The sequence below is a fragment of the Protopterus annectens genome, chromosome 10.part0 (genome assembly GCF_019279795.1).
Source record: "Protopterus annectens isolate FY-2018-M chromosome 10.part0, PAN1.0, whole genome shotgun sequence".
NCBI classification, from domain to species: Eukaryota; Metazoa; Chordata; order Ceratodontiformes; family Protopteridae; genus Protopterus; species Protopterus annectens.
The window spans coordinates 401,366,752-401,390,739 of record NC_056744.1 but is presented as its reverse complement, the minus strand read 5'-3'; the positions used below and the strand labels follow the sequence as shown (position 1 = coordinate 401,390,739).

Sequence of the window (23,988 nt, the reverse complement as noted above, 5' to 3'; positions counted from 1 at the left end):
TACAAATGGCTTGGCAGTTAACAGAGTGGAAGCCCTTTTTATAGAGACCCTTGCCTGCTCCTCAGGTCGTGCCTTGATCTCTATATGTGTACCATCTATGGCACCCAGTACTTTAGTGTAATGTGCTACTAGGTAGAACTCCTGCATATCTGTGGCTCTGTCCTCAGGAGTATGGGGAAAATATATATGGTCACTGGCATGTTGGAGCATAGCATCCAGGAATTTTTGGATGATCATGGATGATGATGCCTGTGACACCCCCAGCATGGCATGTCCCTGGTTTGTCTCTGAAAGGTTCCTGTAGCTAAAATTGTTACTACACATACCGTTGTCTCCACTAGTATGGGTTCCCCTTGGTTTGCCCTGTGTCTGAGATGAGGATGACAGAGTTTGCAGAGTTCCTGTAGTGTTTCTCTATCTACCCTGTAGCACTCTACAATTTCCACTTCATGCATGTTGTGATAAGTTAACCAGGGACTAAAAACTCTTCTCCTTCTTGCCCATGGTCTATTAGCAGAGGTATAGACTTCAGCCTGTTGCACATACACATGAATTATAGCAACAGCGGCCCATAACATTCTTTCTGTGTAGACTACTTTCCATGACTGTATTCCAATGGGTTTTGGAATTCACAGGGAAAACCAGCACTGAGTCTGCACGGTTGCTTTATAGCTTGTTGAATAGCTCCTTCATCTTGGATTGGTCGGTTAGCATACAATTCAGCTGTTTATACTATAATTAGCATGCCACGGTGTTTACCATGGTTGTGTGGTTCTACACATAGTGTAGAGCCACTTATTGAATACAAAACAGTGCTCTACCATGTGACAGTTGCAGGGTGACATGCACATGGTGCTAGCAGACCATGTAGGGTTTACTGAATATGCCAAATAGTTAAGTTTTGGGTCCCTATTGTAACTGCAAGACTAATTGTTAGTGCAAGAATTATGAAAATAAACAGCAAAACTAAAGAACAGGGAATGTCAACAGCTGCTGTTCTTTAAAGTTATTTTCTTATTTTTTCCAAAGAGGCAAACTTCTCCTGCAGCTCCAGTACAGGCAGACTGTACAATCACACCCACATTGCTTACATATACTAATTCCGAGATCACCTTCACTCAGAGTAAAGGAAGTACTCTAAGACACTGCCAGCATAGACTTAAAGGAGGACTGCACCCACAGACTCAAAAAACATGTTTATTTCATCATGGTTTGTTGTTTCATATATTTTAACATCACTCTGGGACTATCTACAGGTTTTTAAATATTTTTATATGTAATTTCTGAGTCTGACCACATGGGGTCTGGCATCTTGAAGTAATTCTGATTGTTTAGTCTGCTACTAGGTATCCTACAATGCAGTGCTCATCTGTAAAAAATTACACCATGCAGGCCTCTTTCTTCCTAAAGCTCATGTCACTGTATTGATTTTACATGCATACACTGCTGTCTTTTAGTCAGTTTTAAGTAACATTTCATGCAGTTCAATGACTACTTAAAACACAAGCAGTGCAAATGCCACAGAACAGACTTTCAAAGTGCTTTTTACTACTCCTTCTTTTTAGAATGGCTAAACTGCAGTCTTTTGTGAAGCCCAAATTGTACTACTTTGACTAATTTCCCATCCCTCTTCACACCTAACTTTCCTAGCTGTCAAAGGGAAGCTCAGAGACTTGACTCATGTACTGTTTCCTTGTTCTAGCCTTTACTTTCTGTATGGGTAGGGGAAGGACCAGGGAGCTGTGACATCACAGCATGGATGGGTTGTTAGGAAGTTTGTGGTGATGTCAGTTTGGGGAGGGAACTGCCAGAAAACTACCTGTATTCAGTGATCTTGATAACATCAATGAATTGGAGCCTGCAGCAAGCTTTTCTAGGGCGGGATAAAAGTTTTTTGAAAGTGAAACCACAACAATACAGTAAAGTACTGTTCTAGTGGAGAGAAACAGTCGATTTAAAATATTTTAAATGGTGTAATGTTGTTTATTCATAGCAGGGACAGTAAATAGGGAGAAAAAAGACAGAGAAGTTGAACATTTAATAACAGAATCCCGTTGTTGCCCTTTAATATATGTAAGTATCCTTATTTGTACATTCAGCCTTGCTCTTCTGGGATTTGCACTTCTAAGTGTTGGAATTTAAACCTGCTACCTTATGTTTTGTATATGGAGATTGTTAGGTAGATTGCTCAAAAACAATGACACCAGTACCAGTCTGAGTACAGATTCCAAATGTATTCATGATATAATGATTTTTAAGTTAGATTTGCATTTCTAAGTACTGGATTGAAGTAACGACTCTTAAGTCAGATGGTATTTTTTTAAAAACAGTTACTAGCCCTTCACATGTAGGGAATGGGAAGAGATTCTGAATATGGATATAATTGGTCTGCAGTATCAAAGCCTTCTTAAGATCCATGAATACAGCTCTAGCTAAATTGTCCATTATTTGTACTGCTCTATATTGCATTTGTTGATAGCTGTTGTAGACAGCACACCAGCTGTACTATTGTAACTTTGCTTAAAGACATGTTGTGCATTGTTTAATAATTTGCATTGGTCTATAAAATCTTTTACTTGCCTGCTATATGATGTTTCAAATATTTTGTCAAGCCATTTTGATTTTCTATTGGACTTTAATCAGTGGAATTAGGGAACTGTAGCATTTAGAAAAATGACTTATTATGGAGGATGTCTAGTCACTGACATCTGATCTGGTAGTTCTAAAAATATTACAGAATGGACAGTGTTTGAAGAAAACATGATTAAATATCTAGTTTTAGAACAAAGGAACGTATGCAGAAGAGTATAAAGATTTTTTTATTTTACAGAGAGGAAATAATGATATTTTGAAATAAAATGTTGGAAGAAATTGTTCTTTATAGGCTAGGAATAGTAAAGTTTGGCTGTGATTTTCCTTCTTTGTTCACTCATCTGACTTGAAAAGCCATACATAATTCTCACTAGTCTTCAATGGAAAGATCAGCATTGCTACATAGCATAAGGGGATGCTATACTTTTAAGCAGATATCAGCTGGCTTCAGACAATCCTGACAGTAAATAAAATACTGACCTGTCTATTAAGAATTCAAAGATGTGATTCAGGCCAATGAATTTAGCATTCCTATTTTGAAGCAAACAGACCTCTCAACAGACATAGTCCAAACACTCATATTTAATTTTTGGCTAAGCTGTGATTATCCTCAGTAAGGTAATCAAGTTTCTTTGCCAAATGCCTTCCCAAAAACACTCACTCGCCAGTTTAACACAGCAGACGTCTCTACCAGCATAATTAAGTCAAATTTAGTGGAGACACATTTAAAGTTATAGAGCTGGAGTTTAGCTCTGCACCCAGTACACTACATAGAATTATGATACATAATTGGAGTTGCCTAGACATAGTAAGGCCTTGGCTAAGTCTAATTATGGTGGCTGCCAAAAAGAACAACTTTACTAGAAGTAGTGAATATAGTAACAGAGATAAAACAACTGGATGTGGGATCTTTAGAAATGTGTAGGAGCAAATTACATAGAAAAAAATGTGTATTCTGGGAACAATACATGCAGACGAGAAATGAGGTTTAAAAGAAGGCAGGATATGAATGAGCTATGTAATATTTGATTGACAGTGACTGGATAGATTGTAAGTGATGTATAATGTTTGCAATTAAAATTATCTCATTATGGTTTGTCTTCATTTTTATAAATGCATGATTTCCTATGTCATAAGTGGCAATTTAATAAAGATGTTTCTTGATTAATAAAAAATACACTGCACAGGATAATACAAAATATAACTTTTTATATGAATACAGAACATAACACTATCAGCTGAAAGATAAGGAGTTTCCGGCCACTGTCTTGCTTCAGAAGAAACAAAACACATTACTTTCTACCACTGGAAGTGACATTCTCACACCTGAAAACAAAACAACAACAAAAAAAAAACTCTGTCTACAATTTCTGCATATACTAACGACATGCCCAGAACAAAAATCAGTAATCTTAATTATAAAAAGGTTATCTCGGTCATTTTCTAGAAATGAGCAGTTCAAACACATTTCACTTAGAGACACTTTAAATAGTCTAGGAACCAATATGGAATGTGATAAGGAGCTGGAATAGCAATGAGAGGAAAGCAAAAGTATTACAACAGCTTACCATGAACAGCAACATCAAAAGTTTTTTCATCATCTCCAGCTTCATTTGTGGCAACACATTGATAGCGCCCAGTATCCGAGACTTGAGCTCGCAAGATCAACAGCTTCTGGCCACTGGATAAAATCTTAACACCGTCTCCTTGTCTCACAGGTTGCCCATTTTTCAACCATCTGATGTACAAGAAAAAAAGGGACTACTAGTACAAAGTCATGCTAGTTACACAGCAGCAAAAATATACAGAGAACCCCCCCTGCCATGTGTTGAATATCAAAGCTGAATGCCAAAATTATTTTTGTCCTTTCATAAATTGCCTCTGAGGTATCTGTTTAAAAATGTCCTCTTAAGAAAGTGGTAGCAACTTGTTGCACATGGTCTCCAGCTCTTAACCTCCTAATACTCACTACCACTGTTTTTTTGCTCACTGCTTTCGGCCTCTACTTCTATTTACTTTTCAAGCGAAACTAGGATTCAGTAGTTTTAAACAGGAATAATCAGATTATTAGAACCACTAGGCTTCCTAGGGAGCTCCGTCACCATCTATTAATAATAATCATCTCCACAGGCAAACACATGAGTAGTTAAGAGACCAAATTCCCCTATATTTACCACCTACGCTCCTCTTCCTGTCACAAAATATGCACACTCTCTGTCCTTCCTCAATTCCATCACTGTGTCTGATGCTCTCTTAGAAGACCTAATACCGCTCAAAAAAAGCTTCGAAGCTTGGAGCAGGATTCCATAGGTTCACTGATGTGCAAACTGAATTGGTTAATAAGATAACATTTTATGATGCCTTATGCTTCAACAGAGCTGTATTTTCTTTTCTTTTGTTTGTTTGTAGCTGAGAGTACTCTCAGCACAAATATTTACGCTTTGTATACTATTACTCATTTTATCTATTTATTTAGTTAATTAGTTACTTATTTTCTTTCGTTTACTGAGAAAGTCCGACTGGGCCAAAGACCCATTTTCAGTGGAGGCCCAGGAGAAAAGCTCCAATTACATAGATACAATTAGTAGTAAAGTTACAGTGGTAGAATAAGAGAGTGGAGGATAACTCTATTACATAGACAGTAGTTTCACACTGAATCTAAAATAGGATGTCAGTGATCTACTTTATACTAGGGCAATGACAAAAACCAAGACATTTGAAACTGTACACCACTGTTACCTTGTCATGAAGAAACACAGACATAAATCTTGATTTCTTCATCAAACTCATGTGGTACTTCATGCCCTAAGATAGCAATCCCTTTTTCTACAGTTTATAACTTACATTTGGAATCAACAATGCATCATGTATGCAATGGCTATTATTACATTAGAAGCTTCTAATAGCACAGTACTAATTTCATAGGGTCCATTCCCGTTACAGCATTAGAAACTCAAAATGTTTGGGGAAATTAAAAAAAAAAAAAAACAGAAAGTAATATATCAGCATCCATCACTCCAAACAGTTGTGTTCGTTGAAGGCTCACCTGCAACCTTTAGTATCAGTCTTGCACATGAAGCTGGGCCAGTTTGTGAACTTTTGCTGATCTTAGTGTTTTTCCGTTTATGCATTACTTTGTACAACATGCTTACCTGATGCATGCCTGACAATATCCACATGTGATGTAGCTCTTCTGACTGCATTACAAGTGTCATTCAGAATGTATGGAACTCAGACTTTCTAACAGGGGACTGTGAATGACTGAGACCCTATGGAACCCCATGCCATTCATTCTTAGATAGTATTTTGTTGTTATTTGTTTTGTTTGTTTGTTTAATTAACAGTTATCTATAAGCGTGTCTGTATCATTTAATGCTTTTTAGGTAATATGTTTTTCTGACAAATGTCTATCTGCATTAGGTTTATATAAACAAAAATGTGAGGCAAGGTGTGCATCTGTTTGAGAGCTTCTGCATTACTTTCTGTGCATTATGAGAAAGAAATTATTGTGCCAAATTCAGAAATGTTTTGTGCTTAGTGTTACGTCTGTGTGCTCATCATACATCTGCATAGTGGTATTCAAACTCATTAAGAGACTGAAAATGCAGGCTTAGGCTGGAAAATGGAACATATTTATTTACTTAAGGTATTCATAAGCACTGTACATAAACACAGTAAATACAATGAATGTTAATAATTCCAACACCACCAAATTATGTGACAAAGAGAAGGATTTTTTTATTTTTTATTTTTATTTATCCTTTGTTGACTGTGCTGGTCCCACTAGACCAGTGGCCTCTTTTCAGAGAAGACCCAAGGTGGTATTTATACTACATTACAGGAAATTTGGCCCGGGCATCAGGAAACTTCTCTTACTCATTAGGAGAGTGCTTGTTCTGTTCCTAGTATAGTGGAGGCTAGGAGAACAGCATTCAAGAAGATCCAAGATGTTGTTCTGCATATAATAAAAATAAAGGAGGAATTGTAGTAAATGGATGCTTAAGCAAAGAAATAGATATAAAGAATGGCATGCATCAGAGATGTCCTATGAGTAGTATATTATTTGCATTAGTTATGAATTTACTCGTCTGAGATGTAAATTTGCACATGAGAGATGTTAATTATATTACTAATGAAGGGATAAAAATCCAGTAATGTTTACTTATGAAAATAATGTTATATTGATTACGAAAACAAAGTCCGGATGAAAAAAGTTATATGTTATATACATCAATGTCAAAATATAATAGGCATGACGTTAAAGAAAAAAGTAAAGGTCTGGGTGATATAGTAAAGACAGGAGGAGTGCCTTTCTCAATGAAAGAAATCTCTGTATTAGGAATAAGACTGGGGGTAAAAATGTAAGTGATGAATGATGGAATAGGATTGATAAATAAAATAAAGGGGCTTTGTTACTTTTGGAAAACATACAAGCTATTTTTTCAACAAAAATGTTTGTCTGAGTAACTTGAGTTATAGTGGGAAAGACTGCATATTTAGCTACTGTCTACATGTTGCAAATAATCTATGACAAAGAAATACTACAAATAATTGTTTTCTTTTATATGGGGATCAAGACTGAATCCAGTGAAGAAAGGAGTCTTATACATGGACAAAGAAGATGGAGGTTTATGATTAATAAACCCAATTGTTTATACTGCTTCTTTGAATTTGTATAAAGTTTTGTTTTGGATAAATGATAAAAATGAAAAGTAGTACTCAATTTACTAAAGTACACATAAAAGCAGCTTTGGGATATGTTAAGAAAATTTAAAAAAAAATGTTTAAATTAAGTAATGAGTTATCAAGAAACATTTCTTTTATGGAAAATAAAAATTGATGAAATAGAAAATGAGAAGAAAATGTTGTGTAACAATATCATGATACAATATTACTATGTTAATCCTTGGGCTGAGCTAGTGAATAAAAAAGTTAAAGTTATAAAAGTACAAAGAGCAAATAAGCAAGTAGAATGTCAACATCTTTTATGGAGATTACTGATAATTAAATTAGCAGTAAAGGGAAATGTACCATTTTAAAAAAAATCAATGAAAGAGTTTGCATGTACTGTGGTAAAGAAGAAACTACAGAACATGTTTTCTTATAATGTATAAGGATAGCAAAATTGTGAGAAAAAACTATGTAAAGAAAATTTCTTTGAAAATATAAAGGAGGTAAATGAAATAAATATGGATATGGTTATGTACTGATATTATAGCCATAAAAATAAGGAATATTTTATTAAAATAGATAAAAAACTGTTTTATGTTGTGTGGACCATCTGGAATGAAAGGCTGAATGAAATCACATTTAATGGTAAATGGAGGCAGCAGTAATTTCAAGAAAAAATAGTTGGTGGTTGTGGACAAAGGAGTATGGGGGATGAAATAAGATAAAGTAGATAAAAGTTTAACATAATGAAAAGTAAGGTATCTATGATTTTATGACAATAACAGAAAAGAATGGAATATGTACAATGTATAAATTTGTAAATCTGTAAATATGTAAATTTGTAAAGAGCATTCTACATGTTGTTTTTTTTTAAATAAAGAACCCCTACTCTTTTGGATAGGTACTGCAGGATTTTTTGCATTCACCTGAGCTACAAATGACTCAAGTTAATACAGCCTCAGTTCAACATCTCATCTGAATGACAAAATACTCAGGCGGGCAATAACTTTCTTATGCTGTACTGCAGTGTTGCTATCAATTTTCCTAGTGTGGAAAAGAAACCACAGCCTTCAGCATCAAATATGAGTATGCTGGGACTTCCAAGATGGCTGTATATTGAGTAACAACTTAGTTCTAACTCTACCAGTATGAAAACAAAAACTTAGCACAGAAAGCCAGTGGACCTAGACTTCTGGATATTTTTCAGTTACTGGCTAGTAACTCCACTGCCTGGGTGCTAGGAAAAATAAATACAGAGGACCTGAAGGAAAATCAGCTACAAAAGATGAAAAAAAACACTGACTTGGAAAAGTACAATAGCTATTCAGCAACAAAAAGCAGTGCAAGCTCCAGACATGACATCCAGTAACCTATAGGAAAGTACAAGGCAACTGCAAACAGACCTGACTAAAATAAATGAAATATTTAGATAAGGTGATAAAGCTGCCAAACTCAGAGGTTATAATGAATATAAGACTGCACAAGAAGATATAGTTAAAAAAATAATAGAATTAGAGGACAGAGCACGTAGGGAAAACCTGAGAATTTCTGATGTACCCAAGAAGCTGGAAGGAACAGATTGTATTAATTTTATGAAAGCACATATAAGCAATTGGACTGGTATTCCACAATAGGAGTTGTTAATTGAAATGGCAAATTGCGTGTATGCTTCAAACTTGTCTATGAGAAAACAACCTAGACCTTTGATAGTAAAGATGCAGTCTTACCAGCAGAAGGAGTTGATTCTGACAAAAATGTGGCAGAAGGACAAAATACTAAGAGTGGGAGACTGCAAAGTGTTTGTGGAGAATGACTACTCACTGTACACCAGGCAGAAGAGGAATACATTTTCCCCATTATTCAGGGAATGTTGAGAAGCAGACATGAGATTCAAACTGCTATACCCAGCTATCTTCAAAATATTTTTCCCTGGAGGAACATAATCATTTTTTGGTGAAGTACATACTAAGGAAGGAATAGAAAAGTTTGTCCAACAAAAGGTGAGCTGTGAAACAGAAGGAGATTCTGCTTCTTGTTCTTCGGGTAATAAATACTGCAGATAATCTTTTCCGGTATTTCAACAGAAAATGCTTGAGAGATGGAAAATAGCACAAGAGTTGACTAGAAGAATCAAGAGTCCCTTGAAGTAAAGCAGAGACAGGGTTTTGGAGAAGGAGATGAACAAGATAAGCTGGAAATAGTGGACTTTCTTGGACTATTTTAAACTTGTAGGGGACTCTAAAGCATATGCCCTATCTCATGTCATTAATGTTTGGAGAATAAAGTCTATAACCTGGAAATTGACAAATGTGGGATTACAAAGCAATAATTATAGTTGTGAAACAATGTAGAACAAGAAAATCTGGAAATATTGGAATGTTTTGGACTTTGTTAAACTTGTAGGGGGGTCTAAAGCATATGCTCTGCTTCATGTAATTAATGTTTTTAAAAATAAATATGTTTGAGAGGGGAAGAGGGAGAAAGTTAATACTAAGTAAAACATTTTTTTCCTTAATAGTACTATTTAAATGGTGAATGATTTTCTTTGCATGTTATATAGTGAAGATTTTTTTTCAGTTATTTTTGAGTGTAATGGGGGCTACTGATATAAATAGGTGCTCCTGTTTTTTTCTTTTGGTTTCTTTCTCCCTTCTCCCTTTCTCCTTGTTCAGTTTTAAGAAATGAAGGCACTGTAATGTAAAAAAAAAAAAGGTCTGGTTAAATGAGCATGACAAAAAGAAAATTAGTGTGCTTTTTATCGTTCTTACAAGGAGAATGACTGGGTTAGGGCCATTAGGTTAATCTAGTGACATTTTGTGAGAAAGCAAGTAAATGAAAAGGAATATTAAATATTATAAAGCTTTTTTTCCTAGTAAACAGTTTTGTGTTTGGTTTGCATGTCTCTAGCAGACAATCTGATAAAGCAAAATGGCTTGAAGAAAATTTTTTTGAAAGCATTCAAGTGTTCTCCCAGCTGAGAGATCTATAATGATTAGACAAAACTAGACAGCACTTAACAGAGCCACATACTATATCATGCGTCTTAGCATGGATAACCTTTCTTTTAGGTTAGCTTGAGTTTGTGTGTGGCTTTCAGTTTGGAACATCTGTTGCTATTACAAGGGTAAAACTTCAATATTTGAAGATATACATCATATTGTGTGTTACTATTAAGTTAATAGGGTTTGGGGGTATTGGGGTGTGTGTGTGCATTTCTGTTTGAGGGTTTTCAATAAAATAAAAAGGTCTGTCAGATGCGACATAGGCTGAAATGGAGATGACAAGAAATAACTGTATACAAAATTAACTTGTCAAACACTACATACATGTAACACAAAAGCTGAAACTAGACACTTAACAAAAAGCAGTTATACATAAAAGGTGGGAATAATAATCTCTCAAGAATATGATGCTTTCTACTGGCAAGGGAGGTGGATTACACTGGTATGTATTTATATTCCACCAAAAAATGGTATAATGGAGCTTAAGAAAATTCTGGGATAAATAATCAGCTTTCAGCAAGGAATATTACTTATAGGCAGGGACTGGAATTTGATCTGCAATAGTGAAGATGTGTCTGGAGGGCAGAAGGAAAAAATATAACAAAGGAGGGTAGATTTTTAAAGACAATTTATGAAATATTTGGCATGGAAGATGTGAATTCAGTACTTGGAGTTTGGAGTGAAATTATATATTATTCCCAAGATACAAAAACTGGGCTAGGATAGACAGAATTTACATTTCTCAGGAACATGTGGATTTAATTGAAGGTCTTGATAAGCACCTAATAAGCATTTCAGATCATACGCCAATAATAACTAAAATAAAAACAGAGGGTGATGAAATAAAAATGAGACACTGGTACTTACCCACCTATCTGTTGAAGAGAGAGGAATTTAAGGAATGGGTAGTGGAAATTATTCAGGAGCTATTAGAGAAGATAGAAATTTCTTCTGAAAATATAGCCGGGTAGTGGGGTAAAATTAAAGTGGAGTTTAAAAATAAGGTGGAAATAAAATAAATGGAGATATGGTTAAGAAGTAACAAGAATTATTTAGAGGGACTGACAAATGTTACAGTATTGGAAAATACGGGGAATCTCAAAGGACAAGATGATCAATTGCAGAATGCAAAACAGAAAATAAGGGATTACTTTAATAACATGCACAAGTATAGACAGTTTGCTGTTAAGCAACTGTTTTTTAATAATAACTCTAGTGCACAAAAACATTTAGCACAATGATTAGACAACAGAAAGTAGAAAGGGCTGTCACCAAAATTAAGGAGCCTAGAACAAGGAAGATAACAAAGGATCCTGTAGAAGTATTAGAAATATTTAATTTCGGAAATTCTATGAAGTCTGTATAAAGCAGCGGAATATGGAAATCAAGAAAAGGTACAAATAGAAATGTTTATGGAAGAATTAAATATGCCAAGGTTAGAGGTAGAGGAGGTTCAATTACTAACACTTAGGATAGGAGGAGAGGAGATAAAAATGGTGATGTATAACCGAGCTACAGGAAAGTCCCCAGGAATAGATGGTATTCCTGTAGAAGTCTGGAAGTTAGGAGGGAAAAACTGATAAAGATCTGGAAAATTTTTTTTAACAGTATTTAAAGAGGAGGAGAAATACCAACACCCTGGGAGAAAGTAGTGGTAACTAATACCTAAGGAGGGTAAAGGTCTGCCAGATCCAGCTTCATACAGGCACATTTCAATACTAAACCACAATTTTAAAGTGTTTATATCTATAATGGCTAAAAATGGCAAAAGTGATGCCAAAATTGATAAATATGAATCAGTGCAGTCTTGTGGAGGGGAGGCAAACATTTGACAACATTAAGAGAACACTGATGATCCAGAGAGAAGCGGACTGTAAGAAAATATCACTGTTGTTGGTAGGTGTTGATGCAGAGAAAGCAAAGTAAGCTAGGACTTTATAAGAAGAGCAATGGAAGCATTTGCATTCCCTGATAAAATTATAAGGTTGATTAGGAGAATATATGAGGAATCAGAGGCAAAAATTAAAGCAGGTGGTGTCCTCTATGATAATCTCTGCTTGGGCAAAGGACCCAGGCAGGGGTATAATCTCTCCCCTTTGTTATTTGCATTATATTTAGAACCACTGGCAAAGAAAACAAGGGACTCAGAAATTCAAGGGTATAAATGGTATGATTGTCAAGAAATGCTGTCTCTATTTGCAGATGACATTATTTTATACCTGACAAAACCAGAAACGAACACTGCAGTGCTGTGGAACATATTGAGACATTTTCAAATCTTTTCAGGATACAAAATGAATGAAGCTAAAATGAAAGTAATAGTGGTAAATTATATACCCATATAAGAATTGGTTCAGCAATTCCATACTTATGGGGACAAGAAAAAATGAAGTATTTAAAAGTATGGATTAAAAATTATTCAGATGTGGCAGCAAAGGATATGTGGGAAGACAAAAACTGAGAAAATGAGAGCCAGTTGTGCAGCTATCGATAGTAAGATACAAGTAGTTAACGTTTTTTAGTCCCATTGATCTTATACACACAGGTCATGCATATTTTTATCAACCAGAGGAGAAGTTGTGGATAGCAATTAATAAAGAGCTGAAAGATTTTATCTGGGAGGGGAAGATGGCAAGAGTCAATTGGGATAAGCTTATTCTTCCAACAGAACAGGGTGGATTGAGATTGCCCTATTTGAAGGGTTATTTCAGAGCAACACAGTAAAGGTTCCTATACATAGCACAAACAGAAAACTATAATTCAAAGTGGAAAGAGATGATGTTGAAACAGGGGGGAAGCTCAAGAAACAAGGAGAGACTGGGATTTTGGATGAAGACCTTTAAGAAGAATAACAATAATCATACATAATATTACATTCATAAACCAGGAGAAAGTATTCTAAGAACTAAGGCAACACAGGAATGGGGAAAGGAGATTCTGCCGATAGGGATGACTGCAATTAAGGATACAGACAATAGGCAAGAGGGGGGCTGAAATTTATTGGAGAAAACTGGCAAAGGAACCAAAGTACTGGGAGCAACTAACTAGGGAGGTAAAGATAATACAATGGGAAGACACCAAGAACTTATATGGACTGTAGGTTAGAGATTGCCTTCCCTATCAAGACTTGATATCTCAGTATAGGCAAAGAGAAAGAAATAATGGGGTCCAAAATAAAAGACCAGCACTGGAAGAGTTTTTAGTAGAATCTAGGATAGAATTGTGATGCATGAAAGAGTGTCAAATTCCGGTAATCACAGCCACACAGGTAAAAACCGCGCTCTCCAAAGCTAAGAATACAGCATTCATGGGACCAGACAACATCCCGGGCTGTGTACTACATGAACTAAAAATTGAAATGGCACCTCACCTAAGTGTCATGTTTAATCATGGCCTCACCTCAGGCTTCATGCCCACTGAGTGGCACACAGCTACAGTTATCCCACTCCACAAGGGGGGATCCACCTTGGATCCTGGGAAATACCGTCTCATCAGTCTGACGAGTCTGATCTGCAAGGCCATGGAACGTATTATCATGGAACTTATAGACAAAGACATTGGCAATCTTCAAACACTGGACCCCACCCAGTTTAGGTTCATGAAGGGCTGATTGTGTCTCCTGAACCTGATTAACTTCTTTGAATCAGTCTCCAGAGCCATGGATGAGGGTAAGGCGGTCCACACAGCCTATCTGGACCTCGCCAAGGCCTTCGACACCATCCCCCACTCTGGAATCATAGATAAACTTACTAAGCTGGGCATAAATCCCTATGTCACTCGATGGGTTGCCAACTGGCTTACTGACAGAACCCACACTGTAAAAGTAGCAGACTCCAAATCCAGCTCCAGACAAGTGACAAGTGGAGTACCTCAAGGTTCAGTCCTTGGACCGCTCTTGTTTGGCATCTACTTCTCTGAAGTACAGGCCAACACTAAGGGATTCTGGCTAACAAAGTTCGCAGATGACTGCAAACTGGGAGCTATTATTGAATCCACAAATTATGTGGATATTCTGCAAAAGGGCCTTACAGAAACAGATGTTTGGTGTCAGAGCCATGGACTCAAGCTCAATGCCAAGAAGTGTAGAGTTATCCCCTTTGGGAAAAAACATGTACCCATGAATTACCACATAGGTGGCAGTACACTAAACACTGAAAGTGTGATAAGAGACTTAGGAACACAGGTGCACAGTGGTCTCACCTTCGATAACCACATCATCACAACAGCAGGAAATCCTTCTATCTGGCACACCTCATCATTAAGAGCTTTTCATCCAGAAAAAGGGAGGTCATTGTCCCACTGTACTCATCCCTCATTAGACCCATCATAGAGTACAATGCCCCATTTGGTATGTACCTCACAAGACATCTGCAACAACTGGAAAGGCCACAGAAACACCTCACTAAAACAATCACAGGCCTAAAGCAGATGCCCTATGCTGACCGACTAAAAAAACTCCAGCTATACTCTGTCACATATCGTCTACTAAGAGGCGATCTCTGCTTAATATACAAGGCCATGTCAAGCCCAGAGCTGCTGGACATGCTACACTTAAAGAAATCCCAATCCATCAGAGCCACATGCTCCAGGAACCTAAACTTTGTCATCACAATGAACAAAACCTGCTGGAGGGATAGATTCCTGACCCAGAGACTCCCCATACTCTGGAATAGACTGCCTATACATGTCAAGCAGAGTGCCTCCTTAGCCCTCTTCAAAAGGAACCTTGACAACTGGATGGGAGATAGGAAATTTAGCCCGGGGATCACGTCAGTCACCCTGCTAGACAGGGGTCCAGGGGAAGTAAATATTGTTGGAAGAAATAGCCAGGGAATTGTTATGGGTAGGCTTGTATAGGCCCTAGGGTCAACAGCCTAGTACCAACCTATGAACCGTGCACTGGCACAGTAATCAAGGAGCCTCAATCCTCACCGCTAACACCACTGAGTGGCGTCCACATTGGGAGGATAACAAGTACACACACAGTAAAGTACAATTTCCCTTAAGAGCACATAGAGATCGCAGTCAGTCTGGGGCTGGTTTCTCCCTTTCTCTCCAGATCCCCAATAAGACTCCTCACTGGCACAGCTATAGGGTACAGATCTCAGCCTAGTGGTCAAGCCAAAACCTCCAGCACCCCCTCTGTCCAGCCAGTGCTTTATGTCCCTTCCCAAGTAGCTGACACACACACACTTTGAGACATGAGTTACATACTAACACACGGACACTCCTGGGGAAGGCTGGCATACATGCAAGTACTCTACAGCTTAAATTATCTCTAAACAAAACAGCCACAGTTGAAAGGTTTAAAAATATTTAGTAACAAATAATAAAAACACCAGACAATATTTATTACTTAAACACAATGACATTGAAAAGTTCAGAAATCACAGGAAATACTTTAAAACAATATTGTAGAATAGTCTGACATAAATACAGAAAACAGCTACACTAATCTGGCTATATTCCTATCTATCTCTAAGAGAAATCACAGTTCTAAATAATACTTACATACAGAGTAAGCAAGTGCTGGTGAGTGGATGTTTTTCCTAATCCAAGACAAGATACAAAATACTCAATCTTTCTCTCTGAGAAAGTCTTATACTGATAACACACAGTACTGCTGACTCATCTCAGATTACATAATTTTTGTCACTTCTCCTTTAGTTCCCAGGTTAACAGAAACTCAAAATTTACATTTCTTTGTAAGCTGCACCTGCCAGGAAACCACAGCAATAAAAGACACTTTTACATATGAAACCTAGTAATTATCTATGTCTTAAGACATTAGAAAGAATTCCCCAGCCCAGACATCCTGTCTACAAGCTTGAGATCAGACATAGTTGTAAAATTCTTTACTTAACAGCTTTCTTCCAGCAGGATGCACTGTGGTTAAATTTTTGACGCTCAGTACAACATATAGTTTAATCATAACATAGAATTATCTTTACATTTGTAAAACAAGCTTGTGGATTATATTAATATTTACAATGACATAGAATTATCTACAAAATTCTACCTGGCTGGGTTGGCAGCCCCTTCGTTTTTCACAAGATGTTACTGTTAAGAAAGGAATACTTAGCAGAGCATATAAAATATTGCACAATAACTATAAGAATCAAACAGAGGCAGTTAGAAAGGCTTGGGAAGAGAGACTGGATAAGCAATTCACAAACAAACAAAAGGGGATAAATGTATATCTCCCAAATATGCAACAAAGTCTAGAATATTTAGGATCTTTTACTGGAAGTATTTACATAGGCATTTTTATACCCCAGGTAGACTCCAAAAAACTTTTCCTCAGGTAGACAGCAAATGTTGGAGGTGTAATGGGGAAGAAAGAGGTAAATGGGAATATATTTTCAGAGAATGTAATGAATTGGCAGACTTTAAAGATTCCCTGTAGACTGCTCTTTTGAAGATGCTGGATGAGCAAATTGTTGTTACTAAGGAAATTATTTTTTAAGCTATGATACAGAATTGGGCTATGATACAGAACTGGATCCACACAACAACAATATTAATTTGAAAGTAGGTTCACTTGCAATAGAGAAAGCAGGAATTTCCTTTCAGCCTTGAATCATCATCCTTCGACACCGGCTATGTACTAAGCAGTGATACCACTTTCTCCCCACTCACAGGAATCTGCTGAAGGTTACTACAAGACTCTGCTGCAGAAGAGTGTAACAGTTGTTAGTCAGTCAGTCATGTAGGCTGGCAACAAAATAAAACAAAGAACAGTCATGTAAAGTCTTACCATAACCATAGATGTCCTTCTCTTCCATGTTGCAGTATTCCATACTCTTAGGTTATCCTCTGCTTTCTACCTGAACATCCGGCCAGTATACAAAAGTTTGTAGTCACTGCTAGGTACATGGGACATCTGATGTTGGCCTAAGGAGCATGGGCCAAAAAAGGGACATCTGCACGTACCTTTCCTCAGAACTGAACACCCCAGTCGGACTCCAGGCCCAGGATAGCAGTATAAGTCATGTGCCATCCAGCAGAGTAGTTTAGATGGAAAGTAGGGGGTAAGGAAGGACAGAATGAATACTGCAACATGAAAGAGAAGGACATGTATGGTTATGGTAAGATTGTATACAACTATTCTATGTCCTTCTATTCCCATGTTGCAGTATTCTAAACTCTTGGGTGAGTGCCAAACCTCACAGGGAAGAAGGGGGTGGTGGCATGGAACTGTTCTCCACAAAGCCATGAAGGATTGCCCTAGCAAACCCTGCTCTGGATCTGGAGATGTGATCCAACCTGTAGTGTTTAGTGAAGGTATGGACAGATGTCTAGTAGCTGCCTCCAGAATGGATGCAGTGTCCAGTCCTTTGAAGAAGGTCCCCGATGAAGCCATGGTTCTAGTAGAGTGAGCCTTAATTTTTGAATTGAGTTGTTTCCCGTGGAATGTGTAGCAAAAGGAAATAGCCTTGGAAATCCATGCAGAAATGGTCAGTTTTGTCATCACCTTTCCCAGAGCTCTGGGATGAAAGGAGACAAACAGTTGCTCTGATTTCCTAATGGCCTTAGCCTTGTCAAGGTAACATCTCAGTTGTCTTTAAACATCAAGGGAATGTAAGACTTTCTCACTGTCATTTTGGGAGTGAGGGAAAAAGTTGGGCAGGTGGATACCCTGATTTAAGGATAGCTCGTTGACCACCTTGGGCATAAAGGAGGGTTTGGGCCTCAGGGTTACTCTATCCTTGTGGAAGATGAGGAAGGGAGGAGTTGTCGTGAGGGCCTGGAGCTCTGACACTCTTCTGCCTGATGTCAGGGCCACGAGGAGTACAGTTTTCCAGATACAATGTTTCAGAGATGCCTTAGATGCTGGTTCAAAGGGTGAAACAGTGAGTTTCTCTAAAATGTAATTCAGATCCCATGGAGGTAGAACCAGCCTCCTGGGGGGCCTGAGGTGTAGTACTCCCTTAATGAATAACTTTAGAGGGAGACAGGACACTATAGGGGTATCAAGAGACAGACAGGCGAAACAGCAGCAAGGTGTGCTTTAACAGAGGAATATGCCAACCCTGCTTGCAAGAGTTCACACAGATAGAACAGCACTAAGGGGACCTCACTTTGAAATGGGTCTAGCTGTCTTTGTAGACACCACATGGAGAATCTCTTCCATTTAGACAAATAAGATCTCCTTAGGTTTAGGTTAGGCTTCCTGGCCTCCTGCAGGACTGTTAGTACGTCCTCAGTGTAAAGGTGTCTAGAATGAATCAAAATTCTATCGCCCACAAGGTTAGATTCAGAGATTCCAGATGGGAATGGATTAGGGATCCCTTGTCCTGTGTGAGAAGGTCCACTCTGTGAGGTAACTTGTGATGACTGTCCTTGGCTAAATGCAGAAGGAGGAGGAACCAATGCTGTCTTGGCCAAAAGGGAGTCACCGGCAAGACTTTTGGTTTGTCCTGCTGGATCTTCAGCAGAACTTTCTGAAGTAACAGGAAGGGGGATATGCATATAGAAACATCCCTTTCCATGACACTGAAAAGGCATCCATTGCCCTTACAAAAGGACTGGGTAGCCTGGTGCAAAACAGTGGTAGTTGTCTGTTCAGAGGGGAAACAGATCTATTTGTGGTGTACCCCACCTGTGGACAATGTCCAGAAATACATCCCTGTGAAGCATCCATTCATGGGATAGTGACACAGAGCTTCTCAAGGTGTCTGCCTGAATGTTCTGAGCTGAAGGGATATAAACTGCCTGCAGAGAGACTCTTTGTTCAGCTGCCAGGTGCCAGGCTTGGAGAGCAAGCCTGCAAAGCAAATAAGATTTGGTTCCACCTTGTTTGTTCATATACCATAGAACTGTAGTGTTGTCTGTGAACAATTTCAGGGGACCTTGTTTTAGGGCATGAAAAAGGCTGTCAGGGCAAATGGGACAGTTCTTATTTCCCTGATGATGATGTGTTCCCACATGAGGTGTGTGACCAGATACTCTGCACTTTCAAGCTGCCCAAAGTAGCCCCCCCCCCAGCCCAGATCTGAGGCATCTGTGTACATTTCCTGGACTGGGGTAAGGGGTTGTAATGAAAGTCCTGAATTGAGTGTAACTTGTTTCAACCACCACAGAATCTCCTTCCTTAGGCAAGAAAGGGGATGCCGAAGTCCAAAGGGTGTGAGTGTTGGGTCCTTGTGGACTTCAGGTACTACTGCAGTCTTCTCATGTGGAGTCTTGCCAGAGGCAACATGGGTATACTGGAAGCCATATGACCCAGTAGTCTGAGATATTGTCTGGCTGTCAAAGAAGTGGCTTTGAGAAGGGAGGCCAGATATTGCCTCAGGGTTTCCACTCTTTGTAGTGGAAGGAATGCCCTCATGACATTTGTCCTTATCCTGCAGCCTAGGAAAACTTAGTCCTGGGAAGGACTCAAGTTGGACTTGGGGAAGTTTATGTTACATCCCACTGCCTGCAGGACTGAGATGACTTGGTGGAGTTGGATCTGTAGAGATCTGGAGCATTCTGCCTGAATCAGGAGGTCATCCAGGGATGGAAAAATATGAATCCCTTGGACCTTGCAACCATTGCAGCCAGACACTTGGTGATGACCTTTGGAACAGTACAGAGTCAAAAGGGCAAAGCCAAGAATTGAAAATGTAAGGAACCAACAGCAAAGCACAAATATTTGCTGTAGTTGGACCTTATAGGGATGTGAAGGTAGGTATCCTTTATGTTCAAGGTGGCCAGAAATCCCTGAGGTATCAGTAAAGGAAAAGGGGTTTGAAGAGTAAGCATATGAAAGGTGGGTATCTGTAAGAAAAGACTGAGATGAAAGAGACCCAGGATAGGTCTCCAAGGTCCATCCTTCCTGGGAAATAGAAAGAGTCTTGAATAGAATCTCTTTCCTTTTTTCTGCCAGAGGAACTAGTTCTAGGGTTCCTTGTGAAAGGAGGCTATGACTGGCTGGAAAAGGGGAAATTGATCTTTGGGTGGCTGGGGAATCCCTCTGGGAGAAGGGGAAATGATCTTGGTCATAAAGTAACCCTCTTCTATGATGTAAAGGACCCACCTGCCTGAGGTAATGTTTTGCCAAACTGGAAGACAGTGAGACAGCCTTAGAGACAGAGGAATGGAGTTGGGTGGGGTGGGGTGGGGGGCAGTGAAGGCAGATAGTCACAGGCTACCTGCCCTGTTCTGAAAGGGAGGTTTCTGGGCAGGAGTTTGAGCAGGCTTAGAAGGGGTCTGCTGTTTTCTGGTGCCTTTTCTTACCATAGCATGGGAAGCTGAGGCAGAGTGTTTCCTAATGAACTGGGTCTTTCAGGGATAGTTGAAATCTGGGTATAGGGGAGATGAACAGGTGTTTCAAATCCTGCAGTTCCTTTTCTTTTTGCTGAAGGGCCTTAAACAGCTCAGCTACTTTAGACCCAAAAAGGGCAGAGTTATCCAGGGGTGCATCCAGTAATTTTGCCCTAATATCATCAGATAAGGGTTGTAGCCTTAACTATGAGTATCTTTTAAGGACTGAAGCTGAGGCTACAGATCTGGCAGAGGCTTCTGCAGCATTAAAGCTGCATCTAATTGAATGTCTAGTAATTTGGGAAGACAGGGAAATGGGACTGGAAATTTGAGCATAGGAAGGTGAGTCAGGAAGGTCAGCTAAAAGCTTGGTGGTCTGGGTCAAAAGAGCCAAGGCATATTTGGACATATGCATCTGGTAATTTACTTCCCTAAAGGCCAGGGTAGCAGAAGTATATACCTTCTTACCAAGGCGCTCCATGGCCTTACTGTCCTTGTCTGTGGGAAGGACAGAGGTAAAGTGAAGTAGATTGGATGGCTTGTCTGCTGAAACTGAGACAGTGGCAGGGTGAGCAACAGGGCATTTTATCAAATATTTCGCCCCTTCATTGACTTTGTAAAACCTGTCAGGCCTTCTAGGGGCAGGTGGTTGTGAATCAGGATTAACAGAGGCAGCATTAAAAGCATCCAAGAAAGCCGGTAATACTGGAGGAATTGCAGAAGGAGCAAGACTTTCCATCTGCAGAAGCTCATAGTATCTTTTTTGGACCTCTGACATTTCAGAAGAATCCCACTGAAAATGTTCCCTCATTTTAGAAATTGTCTCCTCAAAGGTGAGATCCTCTCCTGGGGAGTCAGCCTCAGCAAATTTGTCCTCTGGGGAAGTATACCCAAGAGGAGATGGCATCTGAGAGACATAGGACAGAGAATCCTCCGAAGAGGAGTCTGAGGAGTCCTTAGCTTCAGGTTGGATAATCTCCTCAGCCTGAAACCTGGGACTGATAGGAAGAGAAACAGCCTGTGGGGAAACAGGCATGGTAGGCCTTAGGGGCATAAAGGCATTAAACAGTCTCTGTGAAAAAGCCTACCAATCAGGTTGGCTTTCAGCAGGAGGGGAGTGATGTTTTGTTTTGTGTTTCTTTTTAAGTGATGGCCTAGAAAGTGTAGGGCCTAAGGAAGGTCTAGTCTCGGAGGAAGGCCTAGATTCTGTTTGCTGGGAAGCAGTGGAAGGGCCTGTCTGGGCAGCTGTAAGAAGCTGAGGTTCTCCCCCGTCATTGGCAGGCGACATCTGCAAGCCCTCTCCGGAAGTGCCTTCTGCTTAGGTTCTGCGACCTTCAAGGGGGGTACACGCTATACCTGTTTTGGCAGACTCCGAATGTTCCTCCAAGTGAACATTGGCCACAGGAGGGATGTCAGTTGGAGAAGGGTCAGGAGCAAGTTCAGGTCTGGAAACTTTGGCCTTCTTTTTGGGTGTTTCTATGGACTGACTGGATGACCCTTCCATCCCTAACTCTAAGCATTTAATGCTAATTCTCTAAGTAAATGTTCAAGGCAAGAAGATGACTGCGGAGTGTCTTAGGGATGAAGGCCTGACAGATCGTGCAAGTGAGATGGTCATGAGTAGGCCCTAGACAGAAAAGGCAGAGTTTGTGGTGGTCCTTAAGGGGGATCTGACAAGTGCACCAGAACTTTCCCTTCCTGGATGACGTGTAACCTAAACAGGCATGCAGTGACAAAAGGGAATCAGAAACAGCTCCAATGGGGTACTTATCTTAGAAACTTGAAGATCCGACAGCAAAGACAGCATGAAGCGCTGATGATCGACTGGCAGCAGAGAAGTTCTGAGGAACGTCACCTTTATGGCTCACGCTCCCTAGGCCAATGTCAGACATCCCAAGTACCTAGCAGTGACAACAAACTTTTGTATACTGGCCAGATATTTGGATAGCAAGCAGAGGATAACCCAAGAGTTTGGAATACTGCAACATGAGAATAGAAGGAAATCTGTACAACAATAATGCACATACCTGACAACATATGCACAGAACTTTTTATGAGACATGGTACTTCACTGCCACAGTAACAGTTCCAGTGCAGACAACAGAGCCATGCTTTCATCTCAGGATGCTGACTGTGCCTATATAGATGTAATTGGCATATAGACAGTCTTTTAAGTTCTGCCTCTGGACAGAAGGATCAGCTTTGTGCAGACAAGCTGGAGTTGAAAGGAGGGTATGGGTGATCTCACTGAGCAGGTATACTTTGACAAAGACTGTACACAGACCAAGATGGTCCAGAAAATGCAGACTGAAATTTTGTCTAACAGATTGATCTGCAAGGGTATGAAAAGGTGACTGAACTTTGATTACCGATCCCATGATGCCCTTAATGGTGGTGCAGAGCACTATACTGCTTCAGTAGTTAGACTCCTGCAACCCTGTTAGACACTGCTTCATTCATCTTGGCTGTACAATGTTTCTTAAGGGTTCTGAATGTATCATGAGCAGTATGAAGATCTCTTATAGGCTCTTCATACCTTGTCTATCACAGTCATATAGTCCCAGGGTGCCTCAGTCATCAAGGAGGGAGAAATATTCTTAATTTTCCTTTCTATCACATTTGCCATGTTCCTAAGGATGGACAGGAAGGGGAAGTTGACAATGTGAGCTAGAGTAGAAAGAAAATGTTAAATTTAGCCTCTTGTTAAGCCAACCAAAACTATAAATGGGGAAGTTCTGTATGTATTACAAGCACAAGGTACTTTGAACAGTTTCAGATGAAAAGTTCTGTTGTGTGTCCAAACTACATGCACTGGTGAAAAACATTAATGGAGAGGGGCAAGGAACCAACAGGAAGTGAGTTTTTTTTTAAAGGACGCAGGTTTTAAGAAAAATTTGCAGAAACCCAGTTAAGTATCCTGGTAGTCTCATGCTCCTATGACTAGGATTTCAGAGCTGATCTGATTTGGTAAACGTTCTTTCGTTGGCTTTGACATCTAAGACACTGATGGAGGTTGATAACAGAGACAATAATTATTAAATGATTAAAATAGATATGTAGAGCATGGAATACTATAATTATGCTCTAAATGTGGGAATAAAACAAATGTGTTATATATTTTTCAGCACTGTTGAGCTCTAGCCTCCTTCTACAGCATGAACAGTAGTCACCAAAGAATGCCTTTAAAATTTGTAGTTGTAAGCACTTTGGACTACTTTTTTTCTGTGTGGCAGCTCAAAATGTACAGGATTAAAGATGCACTCTGCATGTGGGTATGTAAGACAGTGTTTAGTGTGTTACAGCTTTCCAAGCTGCAAAACACTTCACTCTCCTAGTTTACTTTCTTGTTTTTCTTTTTTTGTTGTTGTTTTATTTTCCCCTCTATCCTACCATTTACAGGAGAAACAAAAGTTCCATTTACTATAGAGACATATTTGGCAACATTGAGTACAATACAACTTTAAGAGATGTCAAA

At 39.1% G+C, this 23,988-nt stretch overlaps 1 protein-coding gene across 1 annotated transcript in view; it reads right to left on the bottom strand.

Moving 5' to 3' along the window:
- HMCN1 (hemicentin 1) overlaps positions 1-23,988 on the bottom strand; it is a 5,606,893-nt gene that overhangs the window by 2,645,929 nt on the left and 2,936,976 nt on the right. The window contains exon 34 of the mRNA XM_044085314.1: positions 4,161-4,330. Within this exon, the coding sequence (XP_043941249.1) occupies positions 4,161-4,330 (170 nt within the window). The remainder of the gene's footprint in view (positions 1-4,160; positions 4,331-23,988) is intronic.